The sequence below is a fragment of the Pan paniscus genome, chromosome 2, assembly GCF_029289425.2.
Source record: "Pan paniscus chromosome 2, NHGRI_mPanPan1-v2.0_pri, whole genome shotgun sequence".
Taxonomy (NCBI): Eukaryota; Metazoa; Chordata; class Mammalia; order Primates; family Hominidae; genus Pan; species Pan paniscus.
In genome coordinates, this window is record NC_085926.1 from 136,355,604 (window position 1) to 136,371,823 (window position 16,220).

General features: G+C 53.3%; 2 protein-coding genes across 10 annotated transcripts in view; one reads left to right on the forward strand and one right to left on the reverse strand.

Annotated features, from left to right (window-relative positions):
- ESYT3 (extended synaptotagmin 3) overlaps positions 1–16,220 on the forward strand; it is a 43,850-nt gene that overhangs the window by 14,882 nt on the left and 12,748 nt on the right. For 7 of the 8 annotated variants that reach the window (XR_004670743.3, XR_003027607.4, XM_055110534.2 and 4 more), the window contains exons 2-10: positions 2,579–2,620; positions 5,724–5,858; positions 8,105–8,181; positions 9,723–9,789; positions 10,481–10,570; positions 11,147–11,202; positions 12,629–12,749; positions 14,892–15,062; positions 15,886–15,968. Coding sequence is in view for 6 of the 8 variants with exons in the window: in XM_055110534.2 (XP_054966509.1) it covers positions 2,579–2,620; positions 5,724–5,858; positions 8,105–8,181; positions 9,723–9,789; positions 10,481–10,570; positions 11,147–11,202; positions 12,629–12,749; positions 14,892–15,062; positions 15,886–15,968 (842 nt within the window). In the remaining 2 variants the exon portion in view is untranslated. Of the gene's footprint in view, positions 1–1,976; positions 2,093–2,578; positions 2,621–5,723; positions 5,859–8,104; positions 8,182–9,722; positions 9,790–10,480; positions 10,571–11,146; positions 11,203–12,628; positions 12,750–14,891; positions 15,063–15,885; positions 15,969–16,220 lie in introns of all 8 variants that reach the window. The other variant, XM_063602955.1, reaches the window with a different exon arrangement.
- CEP70 (centrosomal protein 70) overlaps positions 11,894–16,220 on the reverse strand; it is a 134,729-nt gene continuing 130,402 nt past the window's right edge. For both annotated transcript variants that reach the window (XR_008624898.2, XR_008624899.2), the window contains one exon: positions 11,894–15,927. The gene's annotated coding sequence lies outside the window, so the exon portion shown is untranslated. The remainder of the gene's footprint in view (positions 15,928–16,220) is intronic.

The window sequence follows — 16,220 nt, forward strand, 5'->3', positions numbered from 1 at the left end:
CAACATCATACCAGGAGCTTGTGAAAAATAAGTTGGTGAGCTCCACCCTTGATATACTCTGATTCAGTGGCATGAGGCAGCTCAGGAATCTTCATTTGACTAACTCCCAAGAGTGGCCAGGGTTGGACCCACCAAGCAGGGTCACCTTTCGGGGTCCAGAGATCAGAACTACTCAGCTCCTGAAGTCACAAAACAACCCGGGCCAAAGGTGTGGGATGGGAAGTGTGATGCTTGGGCTGGAAGGAGGACAACTACTGGTGAGGTCAGCAAGTTCCTCTGAGAATGCTCCCTCTTCCCACCTTAGTACTGATTCTGTATCAGAGTGATCTGTTAGTTGCCTGCCTGTGAGTTCCTTGAGGGCAAGGGCCATGCTTCATTCATTCATTCCACAAATATTTATTAAGACCTTCATATGTTAGAAACAGACTTTAATAGGGGTGAGGCCCAGTCAGCCCTCCTAGAGCTTCCAGTATGTAGGGAGGTAGGCAGCAAGACCAGGCAGCTCTAGTAAAGTGTATCAAATGCTGCAATGGAGAACCAGCAGGCCACCTCACTTATCCCCAACTTGGGACACCCAGAGAGGCTTCCTGCAAGTGAAGTCTAAGATAGTGACGAACGAATCAATCAAAGGGGAGTAGGGAGGACTGTTTCAGACACACAAAATGACACATGCAGGCCTTTGGTAGGAACAGAAAAGGTAAAGGTGGTTGGATTGAAAGGGACCGGTGGGAGTGGGCGATGAGGCCATGACATGAGCTGGGTCTCCTCTCTAGGCCCATGTGCAGTAATTTCTACTTCAGTACTGGGCAGTGTAATAGGAAGAAACGGAAAGGTCTTGCCTTCCATTTGCCTGGTTCCCAGCTGAGACCAGACCCAGGGTAGCTGCAGGGAATGTTTGCTGAGCAGGTGGCATCACCCCCACTGAACTGAGCTCCTGCCCACTCTCCCCACAATTCCTTCCCGCATCGATCTCTTCTATTTCTGTGGGCTGGGCCAGCTGCACCTCTGGGAACCAGGCCGTATTTTCTCTTCTGTACCTGGGAATATAAACTTTTCTGAGTTAGTATAGGCCACTGCCCAGAGCAAGGGAAACTGAGGCTGGGAGAATAGTATCCCAAGAGAAAATGGGAGAATGGTGTCCCAAGAGTTTCAGAAGCACTGAACTCCTCTGACCAGTCAAGGCTGTTAAAAACTGTTCCGGGAGAACTGAATTTCTCTGTCCCCTACTTTGGGAATGGCTGTGATCCTGAACGAGTGCTGCAGGCCAGGGCATGTGTTTGAGTCTTAAGGGCAACCCCAAAGCTGGCTGAGGACCTGGCACTTGGTAGGTGTGTGAACTGCAGGGACACATCTACTTAGTCCCAGGACAGTGGCCTTTCTGAGCTCCCAGATAGAGGGGGCATGCCCTTTCCCCACCGTGGGTGGTCCCAGGCCCACTCTGAATCTGACCCCAAGCCAGCCTCATGTTCAGGGGACTTGGGGCATGGCCACAGTGATGGCTGTGGCTGCCGTTTTGGTGAACAGTGTTTTGTGCAGGTGCCCTGTACATGTCCACGCCTACTCCTCTGTAAGAAAACCCCTGGGGGAATGAGAAGCTCAGCAGACAGATGCAGAGACTGAGACTCCTGGAGGGGGATTAAGCACTCTCAGAATTATGTCATGCACAGGTCAGCCAACAGGACTGTCCCTCCACTCCACTCATCTTCCACTGTTCCCCCTTCCCACACTGGGGTTCACCCAGCAGGTGGAGCTGGAGTGGCTAGGGGTTGTGACCCCGTAGTTGGAAGCTATGTGACTATAGGAAAGGCCTAAGGGGAAGGGAGGAGGCTTGGGAGGGGCTTCTGGGAGCCAAGGTGGGCAGAGGTGGGAGGGGCGCCCCACAGCACCCCACTCCTTAGTTGTCTGTGAAAACATCAAGCTGTTAAGTACTTATCACTGGGTGGTAGAATTCCCTAATATTTTTTCTTTTTGTTTAGGTGATGTTTGCATTTTCTAATTTTTCTACGGAGACTGCATATTGTTTGTGTCATTGAAACGAATAAGGGGGATGGAATTCGCAAGGAGCAACCTGTGTTATCCTGGGGGTTTCCAGGTTGGGAGTCCTGTGCTTCCGCAGGAGTGGGGATTTACTTGCGTGTGCAAACAAGCAGTTTCCAGCCCTCCCTTTCCTCCTCGCCTTCCATGTCCTCTCCCACCTCGGCCTCCGCGTGGGACTGGGGTGGAGGGGAGGGGTGAAACCGCGTGGAGTCCTGTCCTGCCCGCCACCGCGTGCCCAGAAACGCCCACGCGAGCCTTGGAGCTGGGCTGCACTGCGGAATCAGTGCCAGGTCGTTGTTTGTTTATTTGCTGCCTGCTCCACTGGATAGTGCGCTATTTGAGGGCAGGACCAGTTCCGAGTTGCCAGGGCTGGACGCCGAGTGGGTGCGGAGAGCGCACCTGTGACCGACGTGGAGGCGGCGGGGAGGAAGGGTTGAGGTGCAGTGCGTGGGCGGAATGGGGAGCCCGCCAGGCTGGCTTGCTTGGTTCCCAGGGGGTGTGTGGCTTCTAGTCTAACTTCCCCTCGGGGCTTCTTTCCTAGATCCACTTCCCGGACGTGGAGCGGGTCGAGTGGGCCAACAAGGTAAGGCCGCTGGCAGGGCCTAGCAGGGCCGGACGCATGCCAGCCTCGTCCTCCCCGCGGCTGTCACCCCCACAGCCTGATGGGGGCCTCGCGGCAATTTCCTTGCCTGACGCGGGCAGGGATGCTCCCTTTCCCTCTTCTTTCACCAGAATGGCTCGCTTTTGTTAACAACAACAAATTGAAATTAATATGTGGTCACAGCAGAAAAATTAGAAAATACAGAGAAGTATAGAAAAAAGTACAATCCCCACTAGCTCACCAGGCCAGGAGCTGTACTTTCCTAGGGAGAGGAAGACATTAATTAGACAACAGCTTCTGGACACTGCCTGGTTTCCTGCCTAGATCCAACAGCATTTCTGTGCAGTCTTGGGCAGACTGCCTAACACCTCTGAGCTGGCTTCCTTATCCGTAAAATGGGAATAATTAGAGTCCTTGCCCTGGCTCGATTCACTGACATCACTACTGTAATTGCTGTTAGGTCACCCCTGGGAACTCCCCTTGGGCTCTGCTGCCAGATGTCCCAAGGAGGCTCCTGCTGGATGATGACCCCTGGCCGAGCCCTCCCCAGCAGGAATCCTGACTTCATGGAGGATGAACCGGAGGCCTGCCCCTCCCTGATCTGCCCAGACCTGTCCCTAACTGTGAGGGCTCCACGGCAGTCCCCAGCTCAAATCTCCTGACTGAGGAATGTTTCTAATACAAACCTTGCCTCTGGGAGGAGGCTTAGCCCGTAGCAGGAATGACTTAGGTTAGGTATAAGAAAGGACTTCCTGATGGATGTTGATCCAAGATTGCTGTTTTCACATTACCAGACGTGTCATTGCTGAGTGCATCAAAAAGCATTCCCTAGCCAGGCATGGTAGCACACACCAGGGTCACAACTCCTTGGGAGGCTGAGGCAGGAGGATCGTTTCAGCCTAGGAGTTCAAGGCCAGCTTGAGCAACATAGCAAGACTCCATCTCAAAAACAACAGTAACAGCAAAAGAACAGAGAACATTCTCAGCCTCTGGGTAAATTTGGAAGAAGCAGGTTGCTGCTTTAAGAGGAGTGACTGGGTTTCTGGGGATTCATGCAGGACCCAGTGCCTCTGGGCAAACCTTGTAGAGTTCCTCCTGCACTGTGTTAGCTGGTTCATGCACCTCTGCCTGCGTTACATCTTTCTTTCAGTAATACACAGAGGCCTATACAAGGCGTTGGAGATATAAGACTGTCGGGATATGAGGCTCCCACCTTCATCTTGGATGGGGAGACAGAGACAGTTATGTAGGTAAACCACATACTAGGGCACCGAGTGTGTCCTAACGAGCTTTAAACTCAGGAGGCACTTGGCCAGTGACAAACCAGCAAGACAGGAAGATGAGACCAGACCCAAGAAAGTAGAACCTGGGGTTTGGAGAGGCCTTTGAGAGAGATGGGAACAATGAGCCCTAAAATCTCACAGCCTTTAGGCTCCTCCAATGATGGCTTTGGAAGGGGCACATGGAGGAAGGAAATGCATATTTAAACTGAAGCCCAAGCCCACAGGAAAGATACAGCCTTGTATCTCCAACGCCTTGTGTAGGCCTCTGTGTATTACTGAAAGAAAGATGTAACGCAGGCAGAGGTGCATGAACCAGCTAACACAGTGCAGGAGGAACTCTACAAGGTTTGCCCAGAGGCACTGGGTCCTGCATGAATCCTCAGAAACCCAGTCACTCCTCTTAAAGCAGCAACCTGCTTCTTCCAAATTTACCCAGAGGCTGAGAATGTTCTCTGTTCTTTTGCTGTTACTGTTGTTTTTGAGATGGAGTCTTGCTTTGTTGCCCAAGCTGGCCTTGAACTCCTAGGCTGAAACGATCCTCCTGCCTCAGCCTCCCAAGGAGTTGTGACCCCGGTGTGTGCTACCATGCCTGGCTAGGGAATGCTTTTTGATGCACTCAGCAATGACACGTCTGGTAATGTGAAAATAGCAATCTTGGATCAACATCCATCAGCTCGGGTAATAGGGGGACCCTATCGCTACAAAAACATTAAAATGCGTGGTGGTGCACGCATGTAGTCCCAGCCACCCAGGAGGCTGTGGTGGGAAATCACCTAAGCCTGGGAGGTTGAGGCTGCAGTGAGCTGTAATCATGCCACTGCACTCCAGCCTGGGCGACAGAGTGAGACCTTGTCTTAAAAAAGAAGGCCAGGTGCTGTGGCTCACACCTGTAATCCCAGCACTTTGAGAGGCCAAGGCGGACAGATCACTTGAGGCCAGGAGTTCAAGACCAGTCTGGACAACATGGTGAAACCCTGTCTCTACTAAAAATAAAAAAAAAATTAAAAATTAAAAAAATTCACTAGGTGTGGTGGCAGGTACCTGTAATCTCAGCTACTTGGGAGGCTGAGGCAGGACAATCACTTGAACCAGGAGGTGGAGGTTGCAGTGAGCCGAGGTCATGCCATTGCACTCTAGCCTGGGCAACAAAAGCGAAACTCCGTTTGAGAAAAAAGAAAAAGAAGATGGAGAAGCCTTGCCCCAAACAGAACATACCTGCTGGCTGGCCCGCCCTCCATTCCCCTCTGATTTCCACCATCCTCCCCTGTCTCTGCCATCTTCCTTCTCCCCAGGTCCTGCACTTCATTCCCAAATCAGCACAGTGAGTCATTCTGCTGCAGAAATCGGGCAAAGGCTGCCTTTTCTGATTGCTAGAAAATGAAATCCACAGGAAACAATTTAACTTTCTCTTCTGTAATTTTTTTCTTAAACTTCTGGCATCTGCTACTTTTTGTTTAAACCACAGTGTAGAATGAGATTATGTTTTAGCACAGAACTAAAGGGCTTTCTAATATTAAATGTAGTGAATGAGTATTTCTTGGTGCTCTGCGGAATAGCACCAAATCTTGGGGTCCTGCTGCCTGCATGACAGTGGGAACCACGGCTGTAGTTATCAGATGTTTGACGGACAGACAGATGAACAGGTGAGCAGATGGGTGGGCAGGCAAGCAGGTGAGTGCTGCAGCATAGGAACCCCCACCCCAAGACCAGGCTGCAGAGAATCAGGACCTTGTCCCATGCAGCTGTGGGTCTGCAGTGGGGGTACAGACCTGACTACCAAGAGCCTCTTCCCGTCTTCACAGATCATCTCTCAGACCTGGCCCTACCTAAGCATGATCATGGAAAGCAAGTTCCGGGAGAAACTTGAGCCCAAGATCCGAGAGAAGAGCATCCACCTGAGGACCTTTACCTTTACCAAGCTCTACTTTGGACAGAAGGTGGGTGTGTCTCTGGAGGGTCAGCCTGGACTGGCTGTGCAGTCTTCTCTCTGTTCCCTCTCCTCCCACCTTTCTCCCACCCAGGTCAGTCATATGACTGCAGAGATCCCACTGGACCTTACAGGGGGACACCCCCCGCCCCACCACCTGCATTTCCCAGCCTGTCAGCCTCAGTAGACACCCTTCCCCCATATCCCTGTACCATCATCTTCCCAGGTTCCAAGGAAGCCTGGCTCAGAGGGAACAGAAAGGAGAGGTGGGAGATATTTCCACTTTTTTTAAGGAAAACTTTGAAGACACGCCATGGTGGTAGCCAGACAGATACAAAGATGGAAATCATAGTTGCTAACCTCAGAGCCGGTGAACACACGCCACAGTTTGGATAGTCAGTGCTGCCTAGCGCTTTATATTCTCCACTAATTGGCTGTTATGGCACTCAGTGTTACAAGTCCATGCTAGTTCTGTGAAGATCAGCAGGTGTCCCAGGATGAAATGGTCTGTGGCCAATGAAGTTTGTGTCAGCACACCTAATGTCATGGTCCCTGTTCTAGACTGGGCTTCCTGTTTCAGCCTTGGTGCCTTACTCCTCCTGCCTCGAAGTGCCCCTAGTGACTTGAATCTTTTGATCATCCAAAATGTATCCCTCAGCCAGAGACCACTGTGACCCAGTAAATGAGAGGCACTGACATCCGGTCTTCCCAGCAACGAGCAGTGTCCAAGTATAGGCCAGCCTGCTGAGAGAGCTGTCTGCCAGCCCTTCCTGGCTAGCCCCTGGGCAGGGGTGGATTAGGCAGGCCTGAGCCCTGGAGATTGGGATTTCTGCCATTCAAACTGGCTTGTGCCAGCATCTGTTGGTTCATGCATTCATTTCTTGTTTCATTCACCTGTGACTTATTGAGCACGTGCTGTGTGCTGGGCATCATAGAGTTGGGTGTGGCTGCACCCCTTCCTGTGGGAGGAACACATCAACCGGTGGATGACAATGTGGCAGTATCTGCGTGCATGATGGCAGAGGAATGCAAGTTCAGAAATGGAGGGGTGGAGGGGCTGTGGGAGTCAGGGAAGACTTCCAGGAAAAGGTGATGGCTCAGTTGGCTTTTGAAGAATTCAGCAGGCTAGGAGCCAAGAAGCTTGCAGGGTGCTGTGTTCACAGCAGAGCCTGCTCAGTCAGGCTGCTCCTCTGGTGGTTGTGTCTATGCCAGAGGTCCCCAACTCTTGGTACCAGGCTACACACCAGGAGGTCAGCAGCTGGGAGCTGCCGGAGCTCCGCCTCCTGTCAGATCGGCGGCGGCATTAAATTCTTATAGGAGCACAAACCCTGTGTGAACTGCGCATGTGAGGGATCTAGGTTGCATGTTCCTTATGAGAAGCTAATGCCTGATGATCTGAGGTGGAAAAGTTTCATCCCAAAATCATTTCCCACCCCACCCCCAGTCTGTGGGAAAATTGTCTTCCAAGAAACTGGTCCCTGGTGGCAAAAAGATTGGGGACCATTGGTCTATGGGATGTAGCACTGCTGGCAAGCAATCCTAAGAAATGATATTTACCATATCAGAAGAACCTGGAGGGGGAAGCTGCAGGCTGAACAGATGTCCCAGCCCTGCAGGAGAAACACCTGCCTCCTGATCCTGGCATTCAGCACTCTTCATGTCCTGGCCACCCCCCTCCCCTCTGCTCTCCCATTGCCATGTCCCCTCCTGTCCATCGTGGGGTCACACGATGGATGGACTCCTCACACGACCCTTCTGGGCTTGGCCAGGACCCAGTGCGCTCACCACACCCCCTTTCTTCACACACCCATGAACATTTAAAAAAATGTTTTTCAGCTGCCATAAGCATTCATTCACCCCTGTGAGTATTGCCAGCTTCCTCCAGTTCCTGTGCCTACGCCCAGCTCCACCCTGTGCTGTGGGGCCAGTGACTTGACTTCTGTAAGCTCCAGTTTTCCTCACGTGTAGAGGGAAAGGACCCACTTCCAGAGTTTGCTATGGGGCATGAACAACAGGCCTGGCCTCAGGGCCACTCTGTGTGGCTGTGTGAGTAGGGGCAGGAAGGGAGAGAAAGGAGGGGGCACATTCTAGGGAGGGAAGTCTCTGGGCTGCAGGATAGATTTACATGTCTGTGCCTCATCTTGGAAGTATGGTGGTCATGCTCGTTGCTGACAAAGCCCAGTGCCGGGGCGAGAGCTGGCAGCTGTCCCCTGCTACAAGAAGCCTCTGACCTAGCCCTTTTGGCATTTCTTCCAGTGTCCCAGGGTCAATGGTGTCAAGGCACACACTAATACGTGCAACCGAAGACGTGTGACTGTGGACCTGCAGATCTGGTGAGCTCTATTGGGCTGGGTATGGGCTTCGGGGTGCAGGGGACACTGTGGGAACAGCCAGTTTGAAGATGGAGTAGTATATATATACTCTGACTTGGGATGTGGAACCCCTCACAGGACCCTCCCCTCCTCCCAGCTACTCCCATCCCCTGGCATACTCTGGGTTCCAAGGCCCAGGCAGCAGAGCTTTCTTGAAAGCTAGACCTGGGTCACTTGGAGAGTCAGACCAGCTGCCTCAGAGAGGATGTGTCTAGTGGGAGCAAGTGTGATAAGAAGATGTGAAGTCCATTGGTGAGGCCCAGGGAGTTCCAAGCACAGGCTGTGAGAGGTCAGCTGGAGACCTGGGCTCTGCGGCACCTCAGGAAAATAGAGAATGCAAAGACACATAAGTGACTAGTTCAGGGGGTTAGGCAAGGATATCTCTTTGAAATGAGGTTCATAATGGGCGTGAGTCAGGAAGGAGGGAGATTCAGTCCAGGAAGCCTTCCTGGAAGTGGCAAGATTTGAATTGCACTTTAAAAGACAAAGGACCAACTCCTGAGGATCCAGAGTGTTGCCATTCCTTTCCCATGTCTCATTCTGCCCTTAGCCTAGAGGCTGGCACTGACAGCATGTTGGGAAGATAGGAGCTAGTTCTTCGGACCACCCATCCCCATTTAGGGGCTGGTCCCAAGTGGGTTGGGATGGTGACAGGCTATCAGGTGCTCCCAGCCCCTGGGGCGCTGCCACAAGGTCCTTGTAGGGATAGTCAGGGCACATCGAGGTTGTGTGGCCTACTCAGCTGCCCAGGCAGTCCCCGGGGTCCCCATCTTCCCCGTCTGGCTCACTCCTGCCCTTTCAAGAGGCACTTGGTTTTTGCGATTTGTGACATTGGGCTCCTCTGCCTGTGCCCTGCACATGTGTGCTGGCTGCCCCTCTCCCTTCCCTGAGTCTCCTTCAGTGCTTTCACAGGATCTGCTGATCTTTACCCTCAAGGGCACCCATTCTGGGCTCCCTGTGCCCATCACCTGGCGAGAGCCACTGGGTGGACTTGGGCTTCTGTGCTGAAGCCTGACGCCTTGTTACCTTTGCCCACCTCCACCAGCCCCAGCAGCACCTGGGATGTAAGCAGTGGGGGCTGCTTCTGTGTCCCCATGAAAGACACCTGGGCAGAGATGGGACAGGGGGACAGCAGGGGTGGAAAGGTGGGCAGCGTGTTTACCAAGAGCCCCTCCTTTTCATCTTCAGGGTATCGTGGGGTGAGGTGAATGCCTGGAATCACTGCTGTCATGGTCAGAGATGAGGATATGCCTGGGATACCTGAATGCAGGGACCCACAGGGGCTGCCTCCTGGGGTCTGGGCTTGGATCAGGTTCTGGGTCAGGTCTGAGCAGAGCTGAGAAAGGCTGAGGCTACTAGGCCATGTGCCCAGTGCATAGAGCTCAGGGTCGGCAACTGGCTGCCTGGGCTCCGGCTGTGTGACACTGGGCAAGTTTCCCAACCTTTCTGAGCAAGTGGACCTACCCCTCCTCCCCACCTTCCTTTTCCACCCCCTATTTCAGCTACATCGGGGACTGTGAGATCAGTGTGGAGCTGCAGAAGATTCAGGCTGGTGTGAACGGGATCCAGGTGGGTGGAGCCCGGTGGGGCTGCCTCTGTTCCAGCCCCCAGGGTGGGGATCAGGGAAGGGGAAGCCAGGTCATGCCAGAGTAGGCTGCAGAAGGTGGTGGCAACACTAAACACAGAGGATGGTGACTACGGAGGAGCTGTAGGCCTGAGGTCACATGGCCAGGAAGTGGTGGCTGGGCTTCACCAACCCATTACTGTGCTCTAGAGACCCCAGCCTCATCTGACTGCAAAGGCCTTGGGAGAGGCTTTGGCTGCCTGGCGAGGAGAGAGATGGTGTTCATGGAGCGATGGAAAGCCATTGCTTAGAGACTGAGGTGGACCCAGGAGGTGAAAATAACTCTCGGCAGGAGTAGAAGAGCTGATTTGGGCCTGGAAATCATTCCTGGGTTCCTGCTGGCTGGGCCAGCCCAAAACTTGGCAAAGGCTATAGGTCTCTCAGGCCAGCACACCCGTGGAAGGCAGTGGGGCCAGCTCAGGGCCTCTTGGTAGCTGGCAAGAGGTGGCAGCTGTGTCCAGGCCTCAGCACCTTAAGTACGGTTCCTGCTGTGAGAGCAGGCAGCTTGGGGCAGGTGGCCCTGACATGTGGGGCAGCGTGGGCATGAAATGAGGCAGCAGATGGCCTCAGCTGAGCCCAGCAGGCATGGGGAGAAAGGAGGCCTGGGCCCCTCACGGGCCCTCTGTGCCTATCCAGTTGCAGGGCACCCTGCGGGTCATCCTGGAGCCCCTCCTAGTGGACAAGCCCTTTGTGGGAGCCGTGACTGTGTTCTTCCTTCAGAAGCCGGTGAGTCCCAAGGACTGCGGTAAGCCTGCTGCTCCCTGGGAGTAGGTACTGGTCTGCTGGGCCCTAGACATTGGGTTTGAGTCCAAGAATGGACATTGTCCAAGCCCACTGAGACCTGGGCAGTCACACTCCTTATCTCATTTAATCCTTAAGGCAGCTCGAGTTAGACTCTGCCCTCCCTAAGATGAGGCAGCTAAGCTCAGAGAAGGTCACACAGATGGTCTGAATTGGAGCCGAGGCTCAAACTCAGAGCTTTCAAAGTCCAGGCCAGCCTGTGGCCATGTGGACGATCCTACTCCTGTAGGGGTTCTGCCTGGGAAGCAGCAGGTTCCACAGCCCCTGCCCCATCCTGAGCTGAGGCCTGGGCCCTCGATACCGCTAGATGCCTGAGCTGGGCTAGGGGGTGGCCTCGCCTGCCTGACACCCTGGCAGAGGGTGCTCTGCCTGCTTTCCTCCGAACCCCCACCCTGGAAGGCTGGGTTCTCCATTCACATGGGTGTGAGGCTCTTGGCAGGGGGTTCTCAGCCCTGGGCTCCCAACCCTTTCCAGCCTAATAGCTTCCCTCTGCCCCTGAAGCACCTACAGATCAACTGGACTGGCCTGACCAACCTGCTGGATGCGCCGGGAATCAAGTAGGTGCCTGGGAGAGCCTCGAGGGAGATCATAAGTTTGGGGGCCTCCAGGGCTCTGCAGCCAGTGACAGGAGCTGTGCAATGGTGGTGCTTTCCCTCCTGGTGCTCTCTGCAGAGGGAGAAGCATTGGTCTGTTTGGAGTGGGAGTGGGAGGCTAAGGGTGTTGTGTGGCCTCTGTGGGTGGGCACTGTGCCCAGCACACCCCCCGCCCACACCACACACACCACACACCACACCCCACACCCATGTAGTGGGCAAGAAGTGCTTTGCTGAGTGTTGGGCTGACGTTCAGGTCCCCGTCCTGGTGCAGGGGGAGAGTGGCTCTGTCTGCTGAGATGTGGTCCGAGGGGAGGCTGTGTGGTTCTGGAACCAGAGGCAGCCAGCTCCTGGCTCTGTCGCTGAGCAACTGAGTGAATGTGGAGAAGTTGCTTCACTTCTCTGGGCTCTTCCTCAGTAAAAGGGGAGCCTGGTTCCTCTGCCTTGGGTCCCTCGGAGGACACTCAGCTGTGTGGTGGTGGCACATTGGGTGTGGACACACGAGTGTCCTTTCTTCCTCACTGCACCCCTTCCAAACCAAGTGTGTGGTGAGAAGCCGATGTGACTTCCCCTGACCGTGGTCACAAACATAGGCATGGAAGGGGCACTGTCACAGCAGAGGCCAGTGAGGAGTAGCTGGTCCTGGAGATCTCACCATCTGGGGGCAAGTGAAGGCTGCTCTCAGAGCCCCAGGCCCCATAAGAGGAGCAGAGAAAGGCACCAGCCCCATTGGACACACCTCCCCAGGAGGAAGGGACATTTGGACTGGTCAGGGCTGGCACCAGCTGGCTCATCAGACTCGGGAGGGCTGCCGACTCGCTCATTCACTGACATCTGCATGGATCTCACCCACACTGGACAAAGGGAATCCAGGCATGCATTCTTTTATTCAAAAAGTATTTACACCGTGCCAGCCCTGTTCCAGGCACCATCCCTGTCCCCCGGTATCAGGAGGTGGAGTCAGGCAACGAACAAACAACCCCAGGAATACGCATTATTAGCTCCAGGTTAGAGGTGAGGATGCTGAGGTCCAGAGAGGTTAGCGACTTGCCAAGGCTACACAGCTAGTCGATGGTGGAGCTGAGATTCTAACACAGGCTTCAGCCTTGCTCTTAGCCGCTGTGCTGTGTGACCTCCAAGAACAAAGTAGCCTGGAGGCAGAGGGAGTTGGGGACGTGTAGGTGGGAGGACTGCTGTTGAGATAGAATGTCAGGGGCTGTCACGATGTATAGGCACACCCACCCCTACCCAGGCAAGTGGGGTCAGGGCTGTTCTCTAGGTGGGGCCCACCCTACCAATCTGGGCTCCTGGTTCCTGCTAGGGATGGAGTGGCAGGTGGCATGGGGGAGGCAGTGCCACCCCTCCACAGCTGGTCCTGCCTTGTGTCCAGTGATGTGTCAGACAGCTTACTGGAGGACCTCATTGCCGCCCACCTGGTGCTGCCCAACCGTGTGACTGTGCCTGTGAAGAAGGGGCTGGATCTGACCAACCTGCGCTTCCCTCTGCCCTGTGTGAGTACCCAGTACTAGCCACAGACCAGCCTGCTGGGAGGCAGCGCAAATATCCTCTCAGCCTTCACCTGTGGTGCATTGGCTTTATTTCACACTAATGCTTGACAGTCCCAGAAAAATGGTACAAACACCATCGCCCACGTCATAATTACTAAAGACATTTTGTCCTTGGGGTGTATCCCACTTGGGAGGTAGTGTCAAATTTACTGCATTCTAAACTTACTTGGAATATTTCCTCTGTTTGTGACAACTGGCCATGAATATTTACATTGACTTGTTTCATTCTGGTCTCCATTTTTAGGGTTTTATACCTTAACTTCCTTTTACAGTTATGTAAAGTAGTTGTACATTTCCAAAGTCCAATTAAAAAACAAATTACATTTTAAGGAGTCTGGCTTCTATCCCTTGTTCCCTCCACCTACTCCCCACCCTTCACTTATAAGTCATGGTTTATCCTTCCATTTTATTGATTGATTGGGTCTTGCTCTGTTGCCTAGCCAGGCTGGAGTGCAGTGGCACAATCACAGCTCACTGCAGCCTCCACCTCTTGGGCTCAAGCAATCCTCCTACCTCAGCTTTCCGAGTAGCTGGGACTACAGGCGTGCACTACCACGCCTGGCTAATTTTTGTATTTTTTGTAGAGATAGAGTTTTGCCACGTTGGCCAGGCTGGTCTCAAACTCCTGGGCTCAAGTGATCTGCCCGCCTCAGCCTCCCAAAGTGCTGGGATTACAGGCATGAGCCACCACACCTGTCCTTTGTTACTTAATATGAACAAATACATATATATGGTCGTATGACACATATTTGCTTATATTCAAATTCCCCCTTTCTTCGATAGATGGCAGCATAGTAGAGTTTTCCCCAGCATGCTTTTTTTTGGGCGGTGGGTGCGAAGGGAGGTGGTGGCGGGGAGTCTTGCTCTGTGGCCCAGGCTGAAATGCAGTGGCGTGATCTTGGCTCACTGCAACCTCTGCCTCCTAGGTTCAAGTGATTCTCCAGCCTCAGCCTTCTGAGTAGCTGGGACTACAGGGGCACACCACCAAGCCTGGCTAATTTTTGTATTTTTAGTAGAGACCGGGTTTCACCATGTTGGCGAGGCTGGTCTCGAACTTCTGACCTCAGGTGATCCACCCACTTTGGCCTCCCAAAGTGCTGGAATTACAGGCGTGAGCACTGCGCCTGGCCCCCAGTGTGCTTTTAACACTGAGTATGTCATGAGGATCATGCTATGACAGTGTAGATTAGAGATCTTCCACATTCTTTTTAAGAGCTCCAAAGTACTTCACTATGGGAATGTACTGAAGTTTATTCAACACAGTTCCTATTGATGGACCATTATGTTGTGTTGGGTCTTTCACTATTACAAATAGTAGTGTGATGAATAGCCTTGCATACATGTCTTTTTATATTTTTGCTAGTATGCCCTTGGGATAGATTCCTAGAAATGGGATTTCTGGGTCAAAGAGTAAATGCATGTGTATTTACTAATGTTAAAAAAAAAAATTCTAGGAAGGAGATATACCTCAAAACCCATGAACTATGCCTTTCCTAATTCCTGTGCTCCAGTCTTTATTAACAGAGTTATATCTCTTTCATTTCCTTTTAAACATCTATTCATGCAAGTGTAGGGAGGGGGTCTGCCCTGTAGTACAGTCCAGAATGTGGTGGGGATGAGGCTCAGTGTTGGGGCCTTTAGGAGTGCAGGTACCTACTGTCAGCAGCTGGCAGTGCCCACAGGGGCCAGGAGAAGGGATGCTAGGACTCCCTTGTTGGAGTCTACATGTAGGACACACAACAGAGGGGGCTGGAGTAAAGGAGGAAGCTTCCTTAGGTGTCATGATTGTTGGCACAGGAGGGAGACAAATAGCTGCAGTTGAATAAGCCATTCATGTGGCAGTTTGGAGGCAGGGAGTGTGGAGGCCAGGGCTGTGGGCAGGGCATACTGATGGAGAGAGCCCTGCCATCACTTGCTGTGTGGCCTTGGCCAGGTCACTGCCGTATCTGGCTTCTATCTCCCGGTCCAGACCCTGGAGGGGGCAATGTGGGGGCAGCAGTGATCTCTGATGGTTTTAGCTCTGATACTCCAGGACTTGGAGGCCCCAGGAAGCAGCTGTGAGCCCTGGGCTTGGACATTTTCCAGGGGGTGATCAGAGTGCACTTGCTGGAGGCAGAGCAGCTGGCCCAGAAGGACAACTTTCTGGGGCTCCGAGGCAAGTCAGATCCCTACGCCAAGGTGAGCATCGGCCTACAGCATTTCCGGAGTAGGACCATCTACAGGAACCTGAACCCCACCTGGAACGAAGTGTTTGAGGTAAGGGTCTCCTTGGTTGCTTCTATCCTTCACTCTGAGTCATGCCGGGCAGAGGCAATCCAGGGGCAACACTAGGCAGGGAGTGGGCCTTGGAGACAGGCAGGTCTGTGGAATTCCCGCTCCCGTATCTACCAGGCTTCCAGACTGGGTTACTCTGGCCCGACTAAAGGGCCAGCCTGAAGGCAAATTCCTACCTCCTTTCCCCTTCCAACTTTGTTAGAAGTTACCAAATCAAAGAGAAAGAGCCTTAGAGGCATTTCTGCTCCACTCCTCTCAGCTTCCCCTGTCAGAGCCAAACACCAGGAGCCTGAAGTTCTTCCTTAAGTTCAACCACAATCCCTACTATTTGAAGGGTGGGACCCACAGCCTGTTAAGCCCCCCAGATTGCACGCTCCAGGAGCCACATCTTAGGTGACCCCTCTCAACTTCTCCTCTCAATATACCATCTGGATGCTCTGTTACGTTTGGGGTGAGGCAGTGAAAGCAGGGGTGCTAAAAGGCAGCTTGGGGCTTCCTGATATTGTAGACTCACGGGGGGGCCAGGAGAATGTAATGAACAGGTGCTCAGGACACCGCATGGCCCATGCAGAACAAACAGCCACTGTCCCCTGGGCATCTGCTCTGCCATGGCTTGCACATGTTTTCTCTAATCTTCTCTTCCCCCCGAAGGGGAGGGGCTTCACTCCCTTCTTATGGGTGGGGTTCTTGAGGCACTGAGGAGGTCAGGAACCTGCTAGCGTTCTGAGCCATGATTTGGCTCCCTTTGGGTCATATGTAAGGTCGACTGTTGCCTGCAGGTCAAGATACCTCTTTTTCCTTCCAGTTCATGGTGTACGAAGTCCCTGGACAGGACCTGGAGGTGGACCTGTATGATGAGGATACCGACAGGGATGACTTCCTGGGCAGGTGAGGAGGAGGGCGCACAGCTGGGCCTAGAGGCAGCCTTCCCTCCCTGCAGGGTGCTGGGCTAGATACCCTGCTCCTACCACTTAATGACTAGCAACCCTCTCTGGTCACCCTGACATGGTGACTGTGCCAGGCAACCTGCCTCACCATTCTACATTCCTACCACAAACCTTCCCAGATGTCTCCCAAGTGCCCAGCCCTGACCTAGGCCCTGGGGGGTACAGAGAGGACCGCAAGATTTGTATATCTGGC